The sequence below is a fragment of the Hipposideros armiger genome, unplaced genomic scaffold (genome assembly GCF_001890085.2).
Source record: "Hipposideros armiger isolate ML-2016 unplaced genomic scaffold, ASM189008v1 scaffold_710, whole genome shotgun sequence".
NCBI lineage: Eukaryota > Metazoa > Chordata > Mammalia > Chiroptera > Hipposideridae > Hipposideros > Hipposideros armiger.
This window is the reverse complement of record NW_017732060.1, coordinates 383,942-401,462: the sequence shown is the minus strand read 5'-3', so window position 1 is coordinate 401,462 and position 17,521 is coordinate 383,942. Positions and strand designations below refer to the sequence as shown.

General features: G+C 43.1%; 1 protein-coding gene across 1 annotated transcript in view; it reads right to left on the bottom strand.

Annotated features, from left to right (window-relative positions):
- Nucleotides 1–17,521, bottom strand: part of GLI3 (GLI family zinc finger 3) — a 287,264-nt gene that overhangs the window by 73,585 nt on the left and 196,158 nt on the right. Inside the window, exons 5-7 of the mRNA XM_019627118.1 lie at nt 16,622–16,827; nt 12,820–12,966; nt 8,196–8,397 (exon numbers count right to left, since the gene is read on the bottom strand). Coding sequence (XP_019482663.1) covers nt 8,196–8,397; nt 12,820–12,966; nt 16,622–16,827 — 555 coding nt within the window. The remainder of the gene's footprint in view (nt 1–8,195; nt 8,398–12,819; nt 12,967–16,621; nt 16,828–17,521) is intronic.

Here is a 17,521-nt window from a genome sequence, read left to right as displayed (position 1 = left end):
AAAAAAAAAAAAAAAAAGACTGCTCTTCCTTGTAAAACACATTGAGAAACACTCTTCCAGGACAACATTTATAAAGCCAGAATTAATTCAAATGTTAGTTTGTCCTTTATTTTTCTAAAGACCAGAAAAAAAAATGTGGATTTTAGATCCCTGACTATAATGTGTATGGTGCCCTCATCACCAAATATAACTTGTATCCATTAGAACAGACATATGGTTACTGAATTTTGTTTGATAAAATACCTTAAAGGAGCATTCCACTGTCTGTGGTGACATGGGACAGAGTTCTGAGCACATCTAAGTAAGGCTCACTACTCATGGTCTCTTCCACTTTTAAATTCAGCTTGTAGCTTAGTTAAAAGTGATCAATGAACTGCTATCTGAGTGCGAGCCAGTTCTATTTCCAAAGATTGAAAAATTAAAATTCCCAAAGCCTGAATCTTTTTTTTCTTTTTAAAGATTTTTTTTTTTATTGGGGAATTGGGGAAGGGGAACAGCGTTGGGGAACCGGGGAAGGGGCACAGCCAAGCAACTGTCCTTCAGTCCCAGTTGTGGAGGGCATAGCCAGCTCAGCTCCAAGTCCAGTTGCCACCTGGCCACCTGGCGGCAGCTCATGGCCTCCCAGCTCAAGGTGCTGTGTTCAACAGCTTGGCTCAATCCCAGTTGGGGGTGGGGTTGGGGGTGGGGGAGGCATAGCCCACCATCCCACGCAGGAGTTCGAACCAGCAACCCCATTGTTAGGAGCATGCGCTCCCACCAGCAGAGGTATCCCGCCACCCACTGGCAGCTCAGCGGCAGCTCAGCCAGGGTGCAGTCCACCGGCCCATGTGGGGATCGAACCCACGACCTTGTCACTCAGAGCTCATGCTCTCAACCAACTGAGCCACTCGGCCAGCCCCAAAGTCTGAATCTTTAAGAAAGTTCTGATGCATTTTTAAATACTCTATCAAAAACCAGAATCAGGTTTTGTCAACATCCTTTTGCAAAGTGTGGTCAAATGTTGCAAACTGGGCCTTGCTTCTTAAATACTGCACACTAACACCTCACTTACATGAAAGTCTCCTGTCTGGAAATCTCAACAACTATCCCCAATTTGGTTAAAATTTGGAGTGTAAGTAGAAAGAAAAGATGCTAAGCAACTAAATGTCATAAAATCCACACACTGCATCATCGTTCATTAATTCAGCAAGTTTTAACTTAGTACTTTCTGTACATCCCATTTACATTTCCAAAGAATAAAATAATTATGTGTATCTGGAAGGTTATATATTAATTGTAATCAAGACATAAAAGTTTGCAATCCATAATCATGTTTGACTTTCACAAGAAACATTATTTGTTTCACACCAAGGATGTGATGTGTGTCAACATTTGTACAGACACCCTTGTGATCAATCTGTAAATCAAATTCATATTTAATTCCTGAAATGACATATAAGTAGGGACACTTAAAGTTCATATTGTAGGGCCGGCCAAGTGGCGCGTTGGTTAAGAGCTGGCTTGGGATGCCAGAGGGCCCTGGTTCTGATCCCACATATGAGGGCCAGTGACACTGCCCTCTACAGCTAAGATGCTGAACAACAGCTCAACCTGGAGCTGGGCTGCCGTGAGTCGCTGGCGACAGCGTAGGCTACAGACCCTGTGGCAATGGGTTACCATGGGCTACCGTGTGTAGCCAGCAGCCAGCGTGAGCGGCCCACAGCCACCGTGAGCGGCCATCCAGAAGCTGGCAACTGATCTGCCTTGCCCAGGAAGAGCGCAATGATGGTGCCAACTTGGGCCAGTGAAGCAACATCCTCCACAACTAGACTGAAGAACAAAAGGACAGCAACTTGTCTGATCCCCTTCCCCCAATTCCCCAATACAAAAAATAAATAAATAAAATAAAATAAAATAAAATAAAAAGTTCATATTGTAGAAAATCATTCATTAAACATTTATTCAAGCCTAATATACATATAGGCATTTCAAAGTCATTAATATTCAAGTCAAAGAGAGAAAATCCCATTAAGATAGCATACAAGACAAGCCCACAATGTGATTTAAAAGCACTTCAGGAATGCTATATGTGGTGGGGGTAAGACAGTAAGAAATATGCTGTATCACTTAATATGACCCAATAAATACAGTAGCATAATTTGGCCTGCTGTAGTCCTTTATATTGGAGGGGTAAACAGAGCCGATAACAATACTGAAGAGACCTGTTTTTAATAAAAACGAAGAAAAACTGGGGAACTGTAAGAAAGATGGCAAGAGGCTGGATCACCCAACCATCGCACACCTAAAGGTAAAAGGTCCAATTTTATTGTTTAATGACTTCAATCCACACAGCGTTTTAGCCCTTCTCTAAAATAATAGTTTTCCTTAGGTTGCCATGGAACGGCTGGTTTCCAGGGAATCGTGGTGCCAGCGTCCCTTGTGTTAATGTGCCATACGTGTGGTGAAAGGATAAGGGAGGCTGTGGTAGCTGAGTAACACTCCACGCATCTTATTTACCTTTGCTTCGGCAGAAAGGCTCACTGGTTTCCAGGTTCATCTCTGGAAGCCCTCCATGGCCTGGAGAGCTGGCCAGGCCTGAAACAGATTAGAGCTGAACCACACTGGGAGCCAGAGTGGGTGGTCTGGGAAGCCCCCATCACAAAGGCGCCAGCTCCCACCCAATGGGAAGAGGCAAGAATATGAAGCACCTTTGGATTCTCCGGAAATGTCTTAAATGTAAAATCAATGCTAACTACCTATAAAGACATTAGTTTTTTCAATTGGGGGTATTTTTTTTAAATACCCTTAAAAGAAACTCATGTGACCCTTTTATGATGTAGTAGTTTAAGTTGGGATTAAGAAACTTCATGCTGCAGTAAAGCTCGCTTTCTGTATGCTATAGGCTCCGGAACTGCATTTACTTTTCAGGGTCTCATCTCTCCCAACTCTTTTGCTCATGAAACCAGTACTGAAGGTAAAACCGGGGAGCAGTCAGCACTGCTACAACAGGAGGACCCCGCAATTTGGGAAACTGACTTCAAGAGGTGAGAGAGGAAGGGGGGAAAAGGAGGAATTCTAATCAAAACCAACTTTGTGGCTGTTGTACTAACAAGGTCAAACACTTCCTGGTTACAGCTGTGGAATTTACTGCACAACCGCTGCCACTCAAAGTAAGAACAGTTCTTTCCAGTTCCGCAGAGAATGGGCCGACAGCTATCATTGTTAGTGTATGTGTAGGTATAGGGAGGCACTTACATGCATGCGCTTGCATTGCGAAGAAAAAAAATAAAGCTTCCACTTTCATCCATAAAAGCTCCCAGGGCATGTTTACTGGAAAACCCAGCAGTTTTGGAAGAAGTAACGATGCACAAATAAAGACCTGCACGCTCACAAAATGAGTAAGTGTGATCTAACCTTTACACTGAGACACAAGCACTCTGAATAATACTTTGGACAAAAATACATTCGGCTTCAGATGATGAAAGTGTTCTAAAGGCTTTGAAAGCTACTTGCCACTGAACAGCCAAACAGACAAAACCTCCAGGCCCATGAAAAACAGTGACACACTCTTCAGTGAGCTGTGGCTGGAAACACTGGTTAGGAAGTCATATATTAATATAAGCATAATCTAAGTTTTAAAAACATCATCAGATATTATTATTTCTCTATTGTGAACGGCATTTCCTACCAATCTTTTCAGTTGTGCCTCCCACTGGAGGATTTCTAAGGGAGAAGGCCTGGGGAACAGAGAGGAAATTCAAAGTCAGACTCATCAGGTTGTGCCCCATAAATAGGCAGGTGCCTTTGATTCTGCCCACTAAGCCCCGCCCAGCATCAGCTCCCTTGTCCCTAAACAATGCGATGGATGCCGGCCCAGCCTGGCCCCTGGTCACCTCCAGCCTGCGCTTTGGCTCACCTTGCCTGAGCTCACTGGCACCTGCAGCCCTGCGCTGCTGACAGCCCCTCCGCGGCAAACTTCCCTTCATGGCCTCGTCTGCTCCACTCATTCACTCGTATCTGGCTGGGGGCTTTTCCCTTCCATGAGTGCTGTGGGGAGGCCACGTCTCTCACCGATTTTTGCAGCCCCCAAGCCCAGCACAGTGACCAGCACATAGCTGAATATGCAGTTAAGTATTTGGAAAATGAACGAGTACCTGACTAAAGGAAGTACCATATACAACCAGCGACCACATCTGGGAGTAAATGAAATCTTTTTTAGATAATATTACTGTCACTGAAACTGGGGCAAGGGAAGGTTGTCGCACACTCCTTAGAAGAGGCAGTCAGAGTTCTGATGACACTGATAATTTAGCACTGTATTCCTCTATTTTTCAGTATTTCCCATCCAACCAATTTTTGCATTGTTTCTCCAACATAAACAAGAAGCTGACCCTGGCCACAGCGCAGAGCCAATGCCGTGCAGGCCAAGCTGGCTCCTACCCTGCCTCGGGAAGTGGCAGTGGACCCTGCAGATGCACCCTGCCTCCGGGGCAGCTAGGAAAGCGCTGGTGCTGCTCGAGGGGGAAAACCTGCCCTCAGCCCACCAGGCAGAGCCCAAAAGCGCGGGCACAGGAACCCGCCCGGTTGCGAAGGGCTAGCCTTGGGCATGTACACTTCCACTGAGATACCAGTCCTGGCCATGCCAGACCTGAAGCCTCTAAGGAAATGAAGCCATTTTCATTTTAGCCATTAACTGAGAGTGAGAAGGCTGGAACTGCTGGTTTATCTGAATGTGTGACATTTGCCAAGGCTACAGGAGGATCAGAGTCTCCAGAAACCCCTTGTCCACTGGCAGTGCAATTACTAGGGAAAGGATTAGCAGAGAGAAAACTGCTTCTAATATAACGCCCCTCACTGGGCATTTATAACATGAGCCTTAACCATCCAGAGTGGGTGTTACAGGCTGTATTTATAAATGTGAGTCATCTCCTGTTAGATGGCTGTCTTCAGGGTGACGGAGAAGTCAAAACTTGAGACAAGTATTTCACATCACTTCCAAGTGCATGCCGTTATTTTTTGAATTATCAATTTACTTGTGACATAAAAAGACTCATGATATACATTTGAACAATATATTTGAAAAAGTTAGACATTCTCAAGTGCTACGAGTATGTTTTAATATGGCAATGGGCTTTTGTGAAAAACACTTGCTTTCTATGGTATTTTTATAGCAGTCTGAATTACTAAGTAAATATATAAACACAAGAACCATACACAGGGCCGGCCGAGTGGTTCAGCTGGTTAAGAGCTTGCTCAAGAGTTTGAACTCTGAGCAACTGCGGTTCGATGCCCAGCCGAGCTGAGCTGCCGCTGAGCTGCCAACAGGTGGCAGAATGGCTCAGCAAAGAAAAAAAGAAAAAAAGAAAAAAAAAAGAACCATACACAAACTTAAGGTAGGCATTTCTTTTTTCTCCCTTTATTTTGCATCCATCCCTTTATCTCTATCGCTATACATTTATCAATAATTCGCTATTCTTATAGACTTAACTTTCTGAAAACCTTCGTTATTCATCTATCATATAGAAACTACCTTTAATAAAGGTAATTAGAATTATAATTGCCAAGTAAAGAGCTCCTTCATTTACTGATTTAAGAATTATTTGTCAAGTGGTGTCAAGGTGACAGGGCACAGACATTGTGGGGTGGCGAGTACGGCCGTGAAGAAGACAGAGTTCTCAGCCGTCTGGCACTGTGTGCTAGTGGAGGGACACTTATTATAAATTACTAGATGAGCAAGTAAACATGGCAATTTCAAATAGTGGTAAATGGTATGATCAGCCTCTTCGAGAGTAACATGTGAACTGGGACACGAATGTGAAAGAAATGGTTATGGCATTTAAACATTGAATACATCTTTAGACACTTAAAAGTTGTCATTACTCTATGCACTGCTAATACCAGAAGCAGACTAGGTATTAGAAAACGTGTGTGTGTGTGAATCTCAAAAGTGGGGTAAATTTCAAGGCAAGGGATTGGAGCTGGCACTGATGCCCACCAGGCATGACCTCTGTTACCCTGCACAGCCCCACTGCGCTGATGCACAGAACAAAAATAACACTCTGCTTTCCAAACTCGCTGACAAAAGAGTGAGTGTGCGCTGCGCCTGCTGTGTCACTTGGTACCCAGCAGAGCCTCAGCGCATCCTAAGTGCACACTGGCTCTTGCAGCCTTCACTCCTGAGCAAGCGAACTACCCTTTTAGATCCCTTCATGCTTCCTCCCTTTCCCTGTCATCCACTGGTCCTACTGCTCACTAATTATTCCTCAAGTCAGTTTTTAGATTTCACAAAAGGAAACTCAGAACAGGACAAGCAAAGCGCTAATATTTCTCTAGCTAAAGGGCTGGCAAGTGGTGCTCATGATATTTATTCTCATTACTGTATTCTATGGCAAGCGCACCTCATCTTGGGTTATATGTATTACCTTATATGCATTAAAAGCTACGTCTCCTCCTATCACACAGTGGATGTGTACTGAAGAATGAGAGGTAACGCAGCAAGAGAGAAGACAGAATAGAAAGGAGCCTAGGGCACAGAAGAAAGTGAGTTTGTGATGACCCAGGGGCCGTGACTGCCACAAGGTACCCAGGACCTCTTCTTCCAGCTCCAATGACAATCATGGGGTCTGTTGCAGTTCCTTGGAGGCAGGGGACAAGGATAATTTCAAGTCAGTACACTGATAGTTTTTCAAGTACTGGTCTGGTACTAGATGACCTGGGCAAAGGTGAGATCAAGCAGCCAGTGAGATGATGGGGTCAGAACAAAACCAACAATGTGACCACTGGCACACCATATTCTAAGTCCTTTAGATGCTGTAAAAAGTCAAGACAGCTGGGCAGAGAGCAAGAGGGATGAAACACGCAGAAGAAGCAAGAGGGATTAAGGCTCACGAGGTGATTCTGTGTGCATAGCACTATGTGCCACGTTTCTCTACTTCAATGCTATGATGTCTATTCAAGCCACATGATTATATAATTTCAGCAAACTGACATATGGTCAATGGCCAATGGCATCCTATGACCCCAGGGGTATTTGCCAGGAGTGCAAAACAGCCAGGTTACAGGTCTGAGATGGGCATTACATCAGAGCCAGGCTGGGATGATGATGGGTGGCACAGCCAGGCCCTGGGAGTGCATCTCCTGGGTGGCCAGCCCATCTAGGGTCAGCTGCCGTGAGGCTTTGCCCATGGGTCAGGGTCTTCATGCTGGCACTGGAGAGCCACACCAGTTTTAACTACATGTGTCCCTTTCCTACACAACAGATATCTTATCTGTGGCTTACAAATGTGAAGACTGAACATCAGAGAGCCGATTGGTGACAGCTGTGCACAGCTGGTTGATGCCAAAGCTGGAATCTGACTAGATATCCCTGACTCCAAGCTATATTTGTGACGACAGAGGCTCATCCTGAAAACATCCCCAGAACCCTTTTCTATCTCCCGACTGCTATGGTGTAAGCAAAGTGAGTCATTTGTTTTGCTCCAACTTACCACACTTTATTTGACCATATTAAAAAAACAAAGAAACACTGCAGAAAATGACATCATATCAAAATGGAGATTTATAATATTTAAACACTAACTTGCCTGCCAAGGAGCACTGCTGGTAATTGAACAAGAAAAGAATTAAAACTATAATTGAGAACATTCTGGAAAAACCAATGGTATTCATCATTTCTGGTAAATATGGTATCTTACTATAGCTAATAGGTTTTTTTTCTAGATGTCCTGTGATAGGTATGCCTTCCAATCTCACCAGCACTTATTTTCCATTAGACTGAAGACCCTGCTGTCACCTCCCCCCAACCCCCACCCCCAGGCACACCTTCCCCCTTGTAGCAGGCGTGAATTATGCCTGGCCTTTGATTTCGGCTCCTGTCCTCGCATGTCTGCACAAGCAGGTATGAGGTCAGTTTTTCCACTGGAGAACTACAATCGGTAAGAGGAGCTGAGATAAAAAGATGTACCATATTCATTTCTCTACACAGTGGATTTCATCCTGACTGAATAACTACTGCTTCTAAAGATGGGCTACTGACTAATGTCTGTGGGGGGGGAGTGGGGGGGAGGAAAAAAAAAAAAGTTATGTTTGGCCCAATAATTAACTCTGGAGTCCCGGGTCAGGCCCAGTGTCACAGGTACTCAGTACACAAATCCAGGTGCAGTCAAGCACTGACGTTTTGCTAGAGAAACAAAGAACAGCTTCGGGAAAACACATACCTGATGGCACTCGCTGATAAGTGACCATAGGAGCCACTTGCTGAAGAGCTGCTGCGGGAATTATTCAGAATTGTGACCAAGGAGTTGGGAGACGTCCTTATCATGGTCTGAAGGTCAAAGCTATGATCGGACAGTGGTGATAAGGATAGTGTACGTTTTCGGCTTGGCCTGGCTGACAGCCGGGGGCTGGGGAATCTGGTGCCTGTTATATAAACAAAACAGAACCTGATTACCTGTGGTTGCATTCAGTACCTTCTATTTACTGCTACTCATCTGTGTGCAAGGAGTGAAGGGTAAGAAGTGGCAACTTGGGATGACAAGTATCTCTCTTCCCACTTGTGATCTACTGGCTACAATTGAGGAAATTAGGGAGAAATATTTATCTTCCAGGGGCTTACCTCAGGGGAGCTCTGTTTATTAATGTGCAGGCAAAATGATAAATTACTAAACAAAAGGGAAAGACTTTTATGTGCTATCCCTCTCATTTCTAGTGATTTATAAATCTGACGGTTCCTTAGATATTCCCATCATTAATTCACCACAAGCAACAAAGACAGTGGTTCCCACAGTTACACAACATACCACCCTCCCACCCCAACATGCACCATTTTAAGGCAATGAACCAAAGGAAAAATGAATTAAAGCACCCTAAGATACAACATTCAGCTTGGTTATGGCCTCATTCCCCCACTATTTCTGTAGTTATCTGATCCACCGTATGCTTAAAGCTTTACTAAAACAACTGATAAATACATTATCTTAAATTAATGATGCTCGATTGGGGGGGCGATACTGCCCCCAGGGGACATGTGACAACATCTGGAGACATTTTGGTTATCGCAACTCACGGGGTGCTAGCCCATCTTGCGGGGAGAGGCCAGGGATACTGCTGGAACCCTGCAGTGTGCAGGGCACCCCCACAACGAACACTCATCCCGCCCCACTTGTGCCAAGAGTGAGGAGCCTGGCCCTGACTTCCCCATGGTTTAACAGCATAAGTCCCCAAAACATTGAAAATCTTAGGATGTGATTTGTTTATAGATTTTCCAAGGTGGAGAGGGAAAATATTGTGTAAGCATTATAATGAGATTTGATGAGTCTATTTTAGTTCTCTGGACTTATTAATTCTTGATATTTATTAGAATTTTTTTCCACCTTCAAGAAGATTCCACCAACGCATCTCTAACGTGGAGGTCAGTAACTCACACTTAAATGCATGCCAACTTACTACAATGCCTTATACCTGGAGAGTTAAAAACTAAATGCCCCTATGCCTTCAATTTGGTAGATATTAGAGATTTGAATTTCAGGGCATAGCTATGATTGTGGCCACTGGCCCACACCTGCCTTTTCTAAGGTCACAGTGACATTACAGAGTCACCAAACTAAAGTTTAATGAAAGAATGAGAACATAATCCCAGTAGATTAAGAGGGAAATAAACCACAATTACTTGTAAATAATAATGAAAGATTTTCTATGTCAGAGCATGGGTATGCCTGCTTACAGGAACATGGCAATTTCATGGTACCCATAGCATTGGAGTAAAAGGTAAGCCTTCTTTATATAAAAATGTCTAGGCACTGGGTCCCAGAAAATACATTGGGAATATTTTCTTCATCAGAGGTGGACCTTGACAAAAGATAACAAACCACCATGCTTTAGTTTAATGAAATGAAACAGAGGAATATAAAGGCTCTACAGATAATATACTTTATAGTTAATAAAAAAATAACCCACAAACTGGAACTTAGTAAGTTGGTACCATCTATATATAAAACTGGAAAACCAATTTGAATGATGAATGTGGAACCTACTAAAATTTTTCTTCCAGGCACATTTAAAATTGAGTTTCTTCATTCAGAATAGTTTCATTACCAGCCTGATTTAGGGCATGTTAGTACAAAAACAGCAACCCCAACTATGTACACATCTTCTAGTGCTCAGATCAGCACCCTACTTTTATCATGGCATCTGCCTTACACATAAATGTTTCACATTTACTCACTCTGAGAGGCTAATTTATCAGAGAGGTTTTTCAGTGAAGAAATACATTCCACTTGCAAAGGATTCCAAGGACAAAGCAGACTCATGGTGGACGTCCATATAATCCTTAACAATAACCTTCCTGCTGGAACTCACTGGGACTCGGTGATCACTGGCAGAGTTAGAACAGCAAGATAATCTGCACAGAGCTGATTCCTGGAACAGCTTTAACTTTTTAAACTACTAATTAGATAAAGAGGCCATCTGATATTATAAAACACTAGAGGCCTTATATTCCTCTCACATCTCCAAAGACAAAGCAGGTGCCTAACTCCGTCCATCCATGGACCCTCAAGTTGCACTAGGCCTGGCTGGTCCAGCTCCTCTGTTTTTCCCTCCAAGATGGGCACTTATATAAGTCAGTTTCCACCAATATAAACAGTGTGGTTTTCAGGAGCCCTCATTTCTAATATGTTCCTTATAGGGATATATTACTTGCTCTCCTGTCTTTTAAGATCACTCAAATCCCAAAACGTAGAATTAGAGCCATAAAACAAATATGTTCATTCTGACATGCAACACAGAAACTCTCTCTCCTAAAGCTGGCTGGAACCAAACAATGCCCACTGGTGGCACATTTAAAAGTCAGGTGCTCAGCTGAAACCAGTCTGAAGAGTCCCAAAGACCTATAACAATGGGTCAGAGAGACCAGCTAGATTCCAAGTTGGCTCTCTACTGCAGGTATACATCCAATGCAGGAACTGTAAGTTATTTCACTTGCTATTGGAAAAGTCTCTTAAATTCTGGTACTCTTCCTAACACTCTGTTTAACTAGATACTTCGGTTATTTTAGAGAGAAGGAATACAGCACTTTAAGCACTTTGCAATCCTTTATTTAATGTGCTCGTCCCAAGCAAAGAAAGATAAAGGCAGCATTGCCTGTGGGACAGTGATTGGGATCCTGTGATGAAGGGACAGGAGACAAGGTGAGCATTTTCAAAACAGCCGAGAGAGCAGTGGCCCAAGTATTCACTGGTCAAACCGCTTCCTCCTTAACTAGAAGCCCAAGCATTCTTATTGTTCCAACACAGACCTACCTCTCTGATTTGACTTTCTGTTAATTGTTTTGTTTCTCTATTCTAATAAAAAATTCTGACAAAGAAAAAGGAGGTTTCCTTTTATGTGATGAATGATAGGACATCTAAATTCCTACTTAATGACAATCAATTTACCATATATTTAGGCAAATTAAAATTCCTTTAATTAGTTTTTACAAAGTAAAAGGGTAGCTTCATCCTTTATTTAGATAAAAACTGCCACTGCCTGACTAAACACATTCTCATCAAATAAGGAAAGTAATATGGGCTGACCTTCCAAGGATTCTGTCTTATTTTAATTCTTTATTTGGAGATTTTAAATAACTAATTTGCATAATAACACCAAACATTTTTCTCCCAACAATCCCTAATTGCAATGTGGTTATGATGAATCTGAAACATAAGCTCTCCACTCTACTGAGCAGAACAACAAAAGCCCTGCAGAAGATGCAGTACATTTCTTTCACTTTGTGTGTGGTAATGAACGCCACACTGGAAACCAGTGCTTACGTTCCTGGGTAATACAGCCAAGCGGTTCACGACAGTAAGACAAGGCTGTACACTTTACTCTGTGTGACGCTTTCCCAGGCCTGAGGACTGGATTACTAACTACTGCTAGAGCTGACAAATGTATACCCTTTTCACAAAAGAATCGAAACAAACTATAAATGGAATAGCACAAGTCAATCACTGCTGCTAGAAAAAAACAAATAAAACCTCAAGCATATGTACTACTTGAAGTCACATGACTGTCATATTCAAAGGACAGTGGCTTTAATTGATGTACACCTTGGATGATGTTTCCGGGTCACTTCCTGGCACCTGACAAATGGATGTGGACTCCAAGAATCTGAATAAATGAGAACTCTTGGGTGTCCTGAAAAGTGATAATCATAGCCTCGTTTGTCTATATGTCTTGGTAAGTGATCCAAAGGAATCATCACAAGCTTAGAGGGACCCAAAAAAAAGTTACATAAAACACATCTAACGATCCCATTTTCTTCCACTGCTGTGTACCAAAAACAGCCCTTCCTAATTTGGAAGTGCTTTTTATTTTTCCTAGATAAAAGGTCTTAGTGAAATATTTTTAATGTAAAGAAAATACGAGGCAAAGAAAATCAAATGAGAAAAATGTAAAACCAAGTACAGGTATTTCTTTAAAATTAATTTTAAGGCATAAAATTTATAAAACTCAGGGATGACTGGGCAAAGTACATTCACGGAATCAAATATGTTTCCTTGTTTTGTTATAAAGACATTCGAGGCAGGGTCGTTTTTGTATATCTGCCATATCACAATTGCCTACATCTTCCAGCTTGTTCCCCTGAGCTAAACAGGGAGTCCGAAGATGGCCAAATCTGTGGCCGCTTCCTAGGAAATCAAGAGATCCAGAGCACCACAGGTTTCTCCTCCTCCTCTGGTTTGTAAAGTTATACAGTCACCTAATCTTTGTGTCTTCCTCTCCATTTCATGAGCTGACACCTGCCACCCACAGAACTGCAGAACGCACCCCCGCCCCCCCCACACACACACACACACTTACTATCCATGGCGTGCAGATACTCCATGTGGATGGCCCCAGCGCCAGCAGTGGCAGTTGTGGGAAGGAGGTCTGCATAGGGGCTGCGCTGGCCGGCTAACAGAGCCATCTGATGGTAGTACTCTGCTGGGCTGACTCCAGCGTGGGGCGCTAGATGGGGACACAAGAAAAGCGTGCTTACTTGATGACAGGAGGTCACAGGTCCACATCAGCTCATTCTAGTAAAAATCCTTTAACTCAAATTATGCTTTCACTTACATGTACCACATACCTTTTATTTGAAAATAAAACTGAAGGAAAATACAGAAAATGAAATATACTACAAAATATTTGAGGTTAGTTTTGAAGGAGAATGAAGTTTTGACACCCCAAAATATACCTTTTGCGGTACTGATTTTTAAGCTCGTGTTAAGAAACAAAGGATTCAGAAAGAACCCTCCCCTTGCCTGCCTAAAGGAATTCAGACAGAAATACCTGCTTAAAGGATAGGAGCATCACCTTAGCATCATATTATAAACTAAAAGTGGCAGAGAGGGAGAAATCCAGCCAAGCCTGTTTGTTGGACACCCCTCTGTGTCCCACTGTTTCTGGGTGACCCACCAAGAATTTGTTTACCACATGTTTGCTCTTTCTTGTCTACCTGTAAACTGCCCGCTTCCCTTTGAAATCCCAGACCCCTGCTTCCCTCTCCTTTGTCCAGGATGGCATGGAAACCTCAAAGCCCAATGCGTCTCCAGGTCTCATATTCTGATGGCACCCCCGCATGAACATCCGTGATAAATTGTGGACACTCTCCCCTGTTGATCTGCCTCATGTTAATTTATTAGCCCAACTAGAAGAACTTGGGAGGAGGTTATTTTTTGGGCCCCCCTTCCTGGCCCACAGTTTAAAGAAATCACCAAGAATTCAAAATAATGAAAATTTACATATGTGCGTACCTCATTCTCTTGTTCGCCTCACAAAATAAAATCGTTTCTTATATCAAATCGTGTTCACATTTCTTACAGTAGTCGACAACGTAGACAAGTATGATCTTTCTCCAGACATATGTAAAACATTCCTGAGCCTTCTGGCAGGCTCTCACTATCTGGAGGACTGGGCAGGACCATGGAAAGGGCAGCACAGATAATAACACACAACTGGGCGATAAGCTGCAACTTTGTATTCCATAATTTAAAAGCTTTTTTCATTACAAAATCAAAACGAAACTGTACCTGCCAATCTAGAGCAATTTACTGGTAAGATCAGCTTTATAAGAGTGGGATAATAACGGGCTTCCACCTGCCAATTTATGTGCAAAAATGGCAGGACACTGCAGCAGTTCTGAGAGGTCTCCAGAGTCCAAAGATCTGGATACAAAAGCCAGCATCACCTGCTACTGCTCCATGATGTCACCTGTTACTGCTCCCTGACGTTGTTGGGGCAGTGAATGCAATGGTGCATGTCAAGTGCTAATTGGCACAGCATTCTATCAATAAAAGTTAGTTTTGCAATTATGCAGAAACACTAGCATTCTCACAATAGCCTTCTGTTTTATATTTGTGCCCAGACTTTTCTATACATGATAAATATAGATGTTTATTAAAAGCTTGGATCACAAGAGAGAAATATTAGTGACCTGACTTTATTTGACTGGGTATTAATTGGATGCTTAAGAAGCAGGAAGAGGAAAGCAGAAAAAAAGAATAAAAAAAATGTCTTATTCATACTCATCATGAAACACTGTGGGTAACAGAAGAGAAGATGCTTTAACTAGAAGTATCACTTTCCAGTGGCCCAACTAAATCCCCATGGGCCAGGCACAATTTCAAGTCCGTTGTTAGCTAACCTCCAGGACCCCTCTCGCCCTCTGTTCTCCTGGTTAGTCATTTGCAGGAACTCCCAAGTACTCCATTTTTCCCACTGTCAAACCAAATCCTAAGCAGAACTAACTCGCATTTGACTCTCATTTGCCTCTCTGATAGTTTTATTTTAAAAGTATGAATCTTACAAGCTTCCAGTTATAAGATATATAAGTACTAGGGATGTAATGTACAACATAATGAATATAGTTAATATTGCTAAACGGTATATCTGAAATTTGCTGAGAGAGTAAATCCTAAAAGTTCTCATCACAGGGGAAAAAAAATATATATTTTTTTCTTTTTCCTCTTTGTATCATAGATGCCAACTAAACTTATTGTGGTAATTATTTCACAATATACGCTGTACACCTTAAACTTACATAGTGCTTATGTCAATCATATCTCAATAAAACCGAAAGAAAAATAATGTGAATCTTGACCAAATGGTAAACCATTCTTTAGGAACCTTACAAAGTGTATTCACTGCATTGAATCAGAAGAAAAACAATGAGCTGAAAGCTGTTCCCGAAGCAGTGCTACTCCTAGAGGTACAACTGAGTACATGTTTACTGAGCAACCTCATCAGTTTCCCCGGCGACTACCCCACCATGCACAGCCAGCCTCGGAAAGTGGTCTGCCTGGAGAATGGGGACAGTGTCGGGTCATCAAATACTGCTCAGTGAGAGTCAGTGTACGGTGTTTCTCTGTGCTCTGAAACAAGCACCAGTCAGTGATTTGAGCGACCAGCTGCAAAGAACTCATAAGCCACTCTGTGCAATCAATAAGGCTTCTGCGACTCTGGACCTTAATTCGGGTTCCAGCCATTGTGGGCAAGTCCGTTTACATGCACATGCGTGTGATGGGAAATGCCTTTCCTGAATCAAAGGAACAGTTTAGAACAGTGGTTCTCAACCTTCCTAATGCCGCGACCCCTTAACACAGTTCCTCATGTTGTGGTGACCCCCAACCATAAAATGATTTTCGTTGCTACTCTATAACTATAATTTTGCTACTGTTATGAATCGTAATGTAAATATCTTTTTGTTTTCCAATGGTCTTAGGCGACCCCTGTGAAAGGGTCATTCGACCCCCAAAGGGGTCGCGACCCACAGGTTGAGAACCGCTGGTTTAGAACTTGTCAATTGCATAATATACAACTCCGATTAAAAAGAGTCATGTGAAAGTAATTGAGAGCATAACAACCAACCAGAATTGGATCCCTGAGAGCCTAACATAAGAATCAGATATTACAGAATTAAAGTCAAAGTTCGTTTCTTTTCCCACCACATCTCTCTTCCAATTTCTGTCTGGCAAGATCAAGGATAGAAGGTACGTGCATCAGCAGGTCTGAACCATCATGTTCTCTAAGACCTTGCTATTCAGCCTGGTCTATGGACCGGCACCATAGACATCACCTGGGAGCTTTCCAGAGTGCAGAACCTCAAGTGCCACCTGGACCCATCCCACAGAGAATCACATTTTATCACCATCTGAGGTGATCCGTATGCACACTGGAGTTTGAGACACACTGCTCACATCTGTATAAATGCAGACCGTAAAAGTTAATGCCGGATGGTGAGCAAAATGCACTATTATACACGCACGTTGCATGATAAGCTCCAGGGCCAGTTTAAACACACATGGAGCTTCAGAACAGAGCAGTGGATGAGAGCAGGGCCTTTGCAGTCACTGAGACCTGGCTTCGAGTTCCATCCCTGCCACTCGCAGTGGACTAGCTACCGGGCCGCTCTGCACACTGCTATCTGCACTGGGTAACAGCTCCGCCCGCATGGAGGTGTCCTAATGTTGTAACTAACGGGAGTATGCACTGAGGCAGTCAGCACAGTGTTTGGCACGTAAGAAACACTCAATAAACATCAGAACTACCCGATACCACGTCCAGGTGAGGCATGGGGAGTAATGGGGGATTTGGAAGCAGAATGCGGTGGTCTGACACTTACCGTCCGTGGGGCTCAGCCCCCGGGCCGCTGAGATCATGGACAGGGACGGGCTGCTGTGCAGGGACCGGATGTAATCCATGTAAGGGTTGATGTAGGGGTGCGGAGGGCTGAAGGGGGACTCGGAAGCGGCAGCAGGGTTCCGGTGCGGGGAGATCCGAATGAAGGGCAGGTCCGAGTACGTCGGGCTACTAGATAAGGCAGAAGGCCTAGGTAAAAAGAAAGCCAGATACATAGGGATGCATGAAATGAATGTCTCCATAGGCAGAAGCTATCTGTGAAAGAAAAGATTTTAAGTGTATTCAAGGTGTCTTGGGGGAGAAAACATCAGGCATTTACATTTCTAGTACTATTATCTTAAAATCACAGTGATATAATGCAAGTAGAACACTACTATAAAATTATTTGGGCAAAAAAAAAACCTGACCTTTGAGACATTTCACGGCACCTGGAATATAGAAAAATAAAGGTCTAAACAGGCATCTGAGCTGAAAGTAATTGCTGAGGTTATATTTTCCATTTGACCTGAACATTAATTGCACCATTCAAAACTTAACTCTCAGCATCGTGGTGCTGCATTCAAGAGAGAGACGAGAGAGAGAAGGAAAGGGAAAAAAAGCAAATGCACTGGGTCTGAGCATGCACATGGCAGTTACCCACAAATAAGAAAGCTAAGTGCAAAAGCGTGTGAGAAACGTGAAATCAGACACACTATTATGTCCATGCCCCGGCTTCATGGCTAAGGGTCTTCAAGGAGAACGAGACTTGTTTTACAGATCTGGGTTGCACTGTGTTGAAGGTAACTTCTCCGCTCCGGAAAGCAGCACTGAGTGCCAGCTTCCTCTCACACTCAGTTTTCACATGGCATCCTGATTAGCCACGTTCAGTGAACAGTTAGTAATT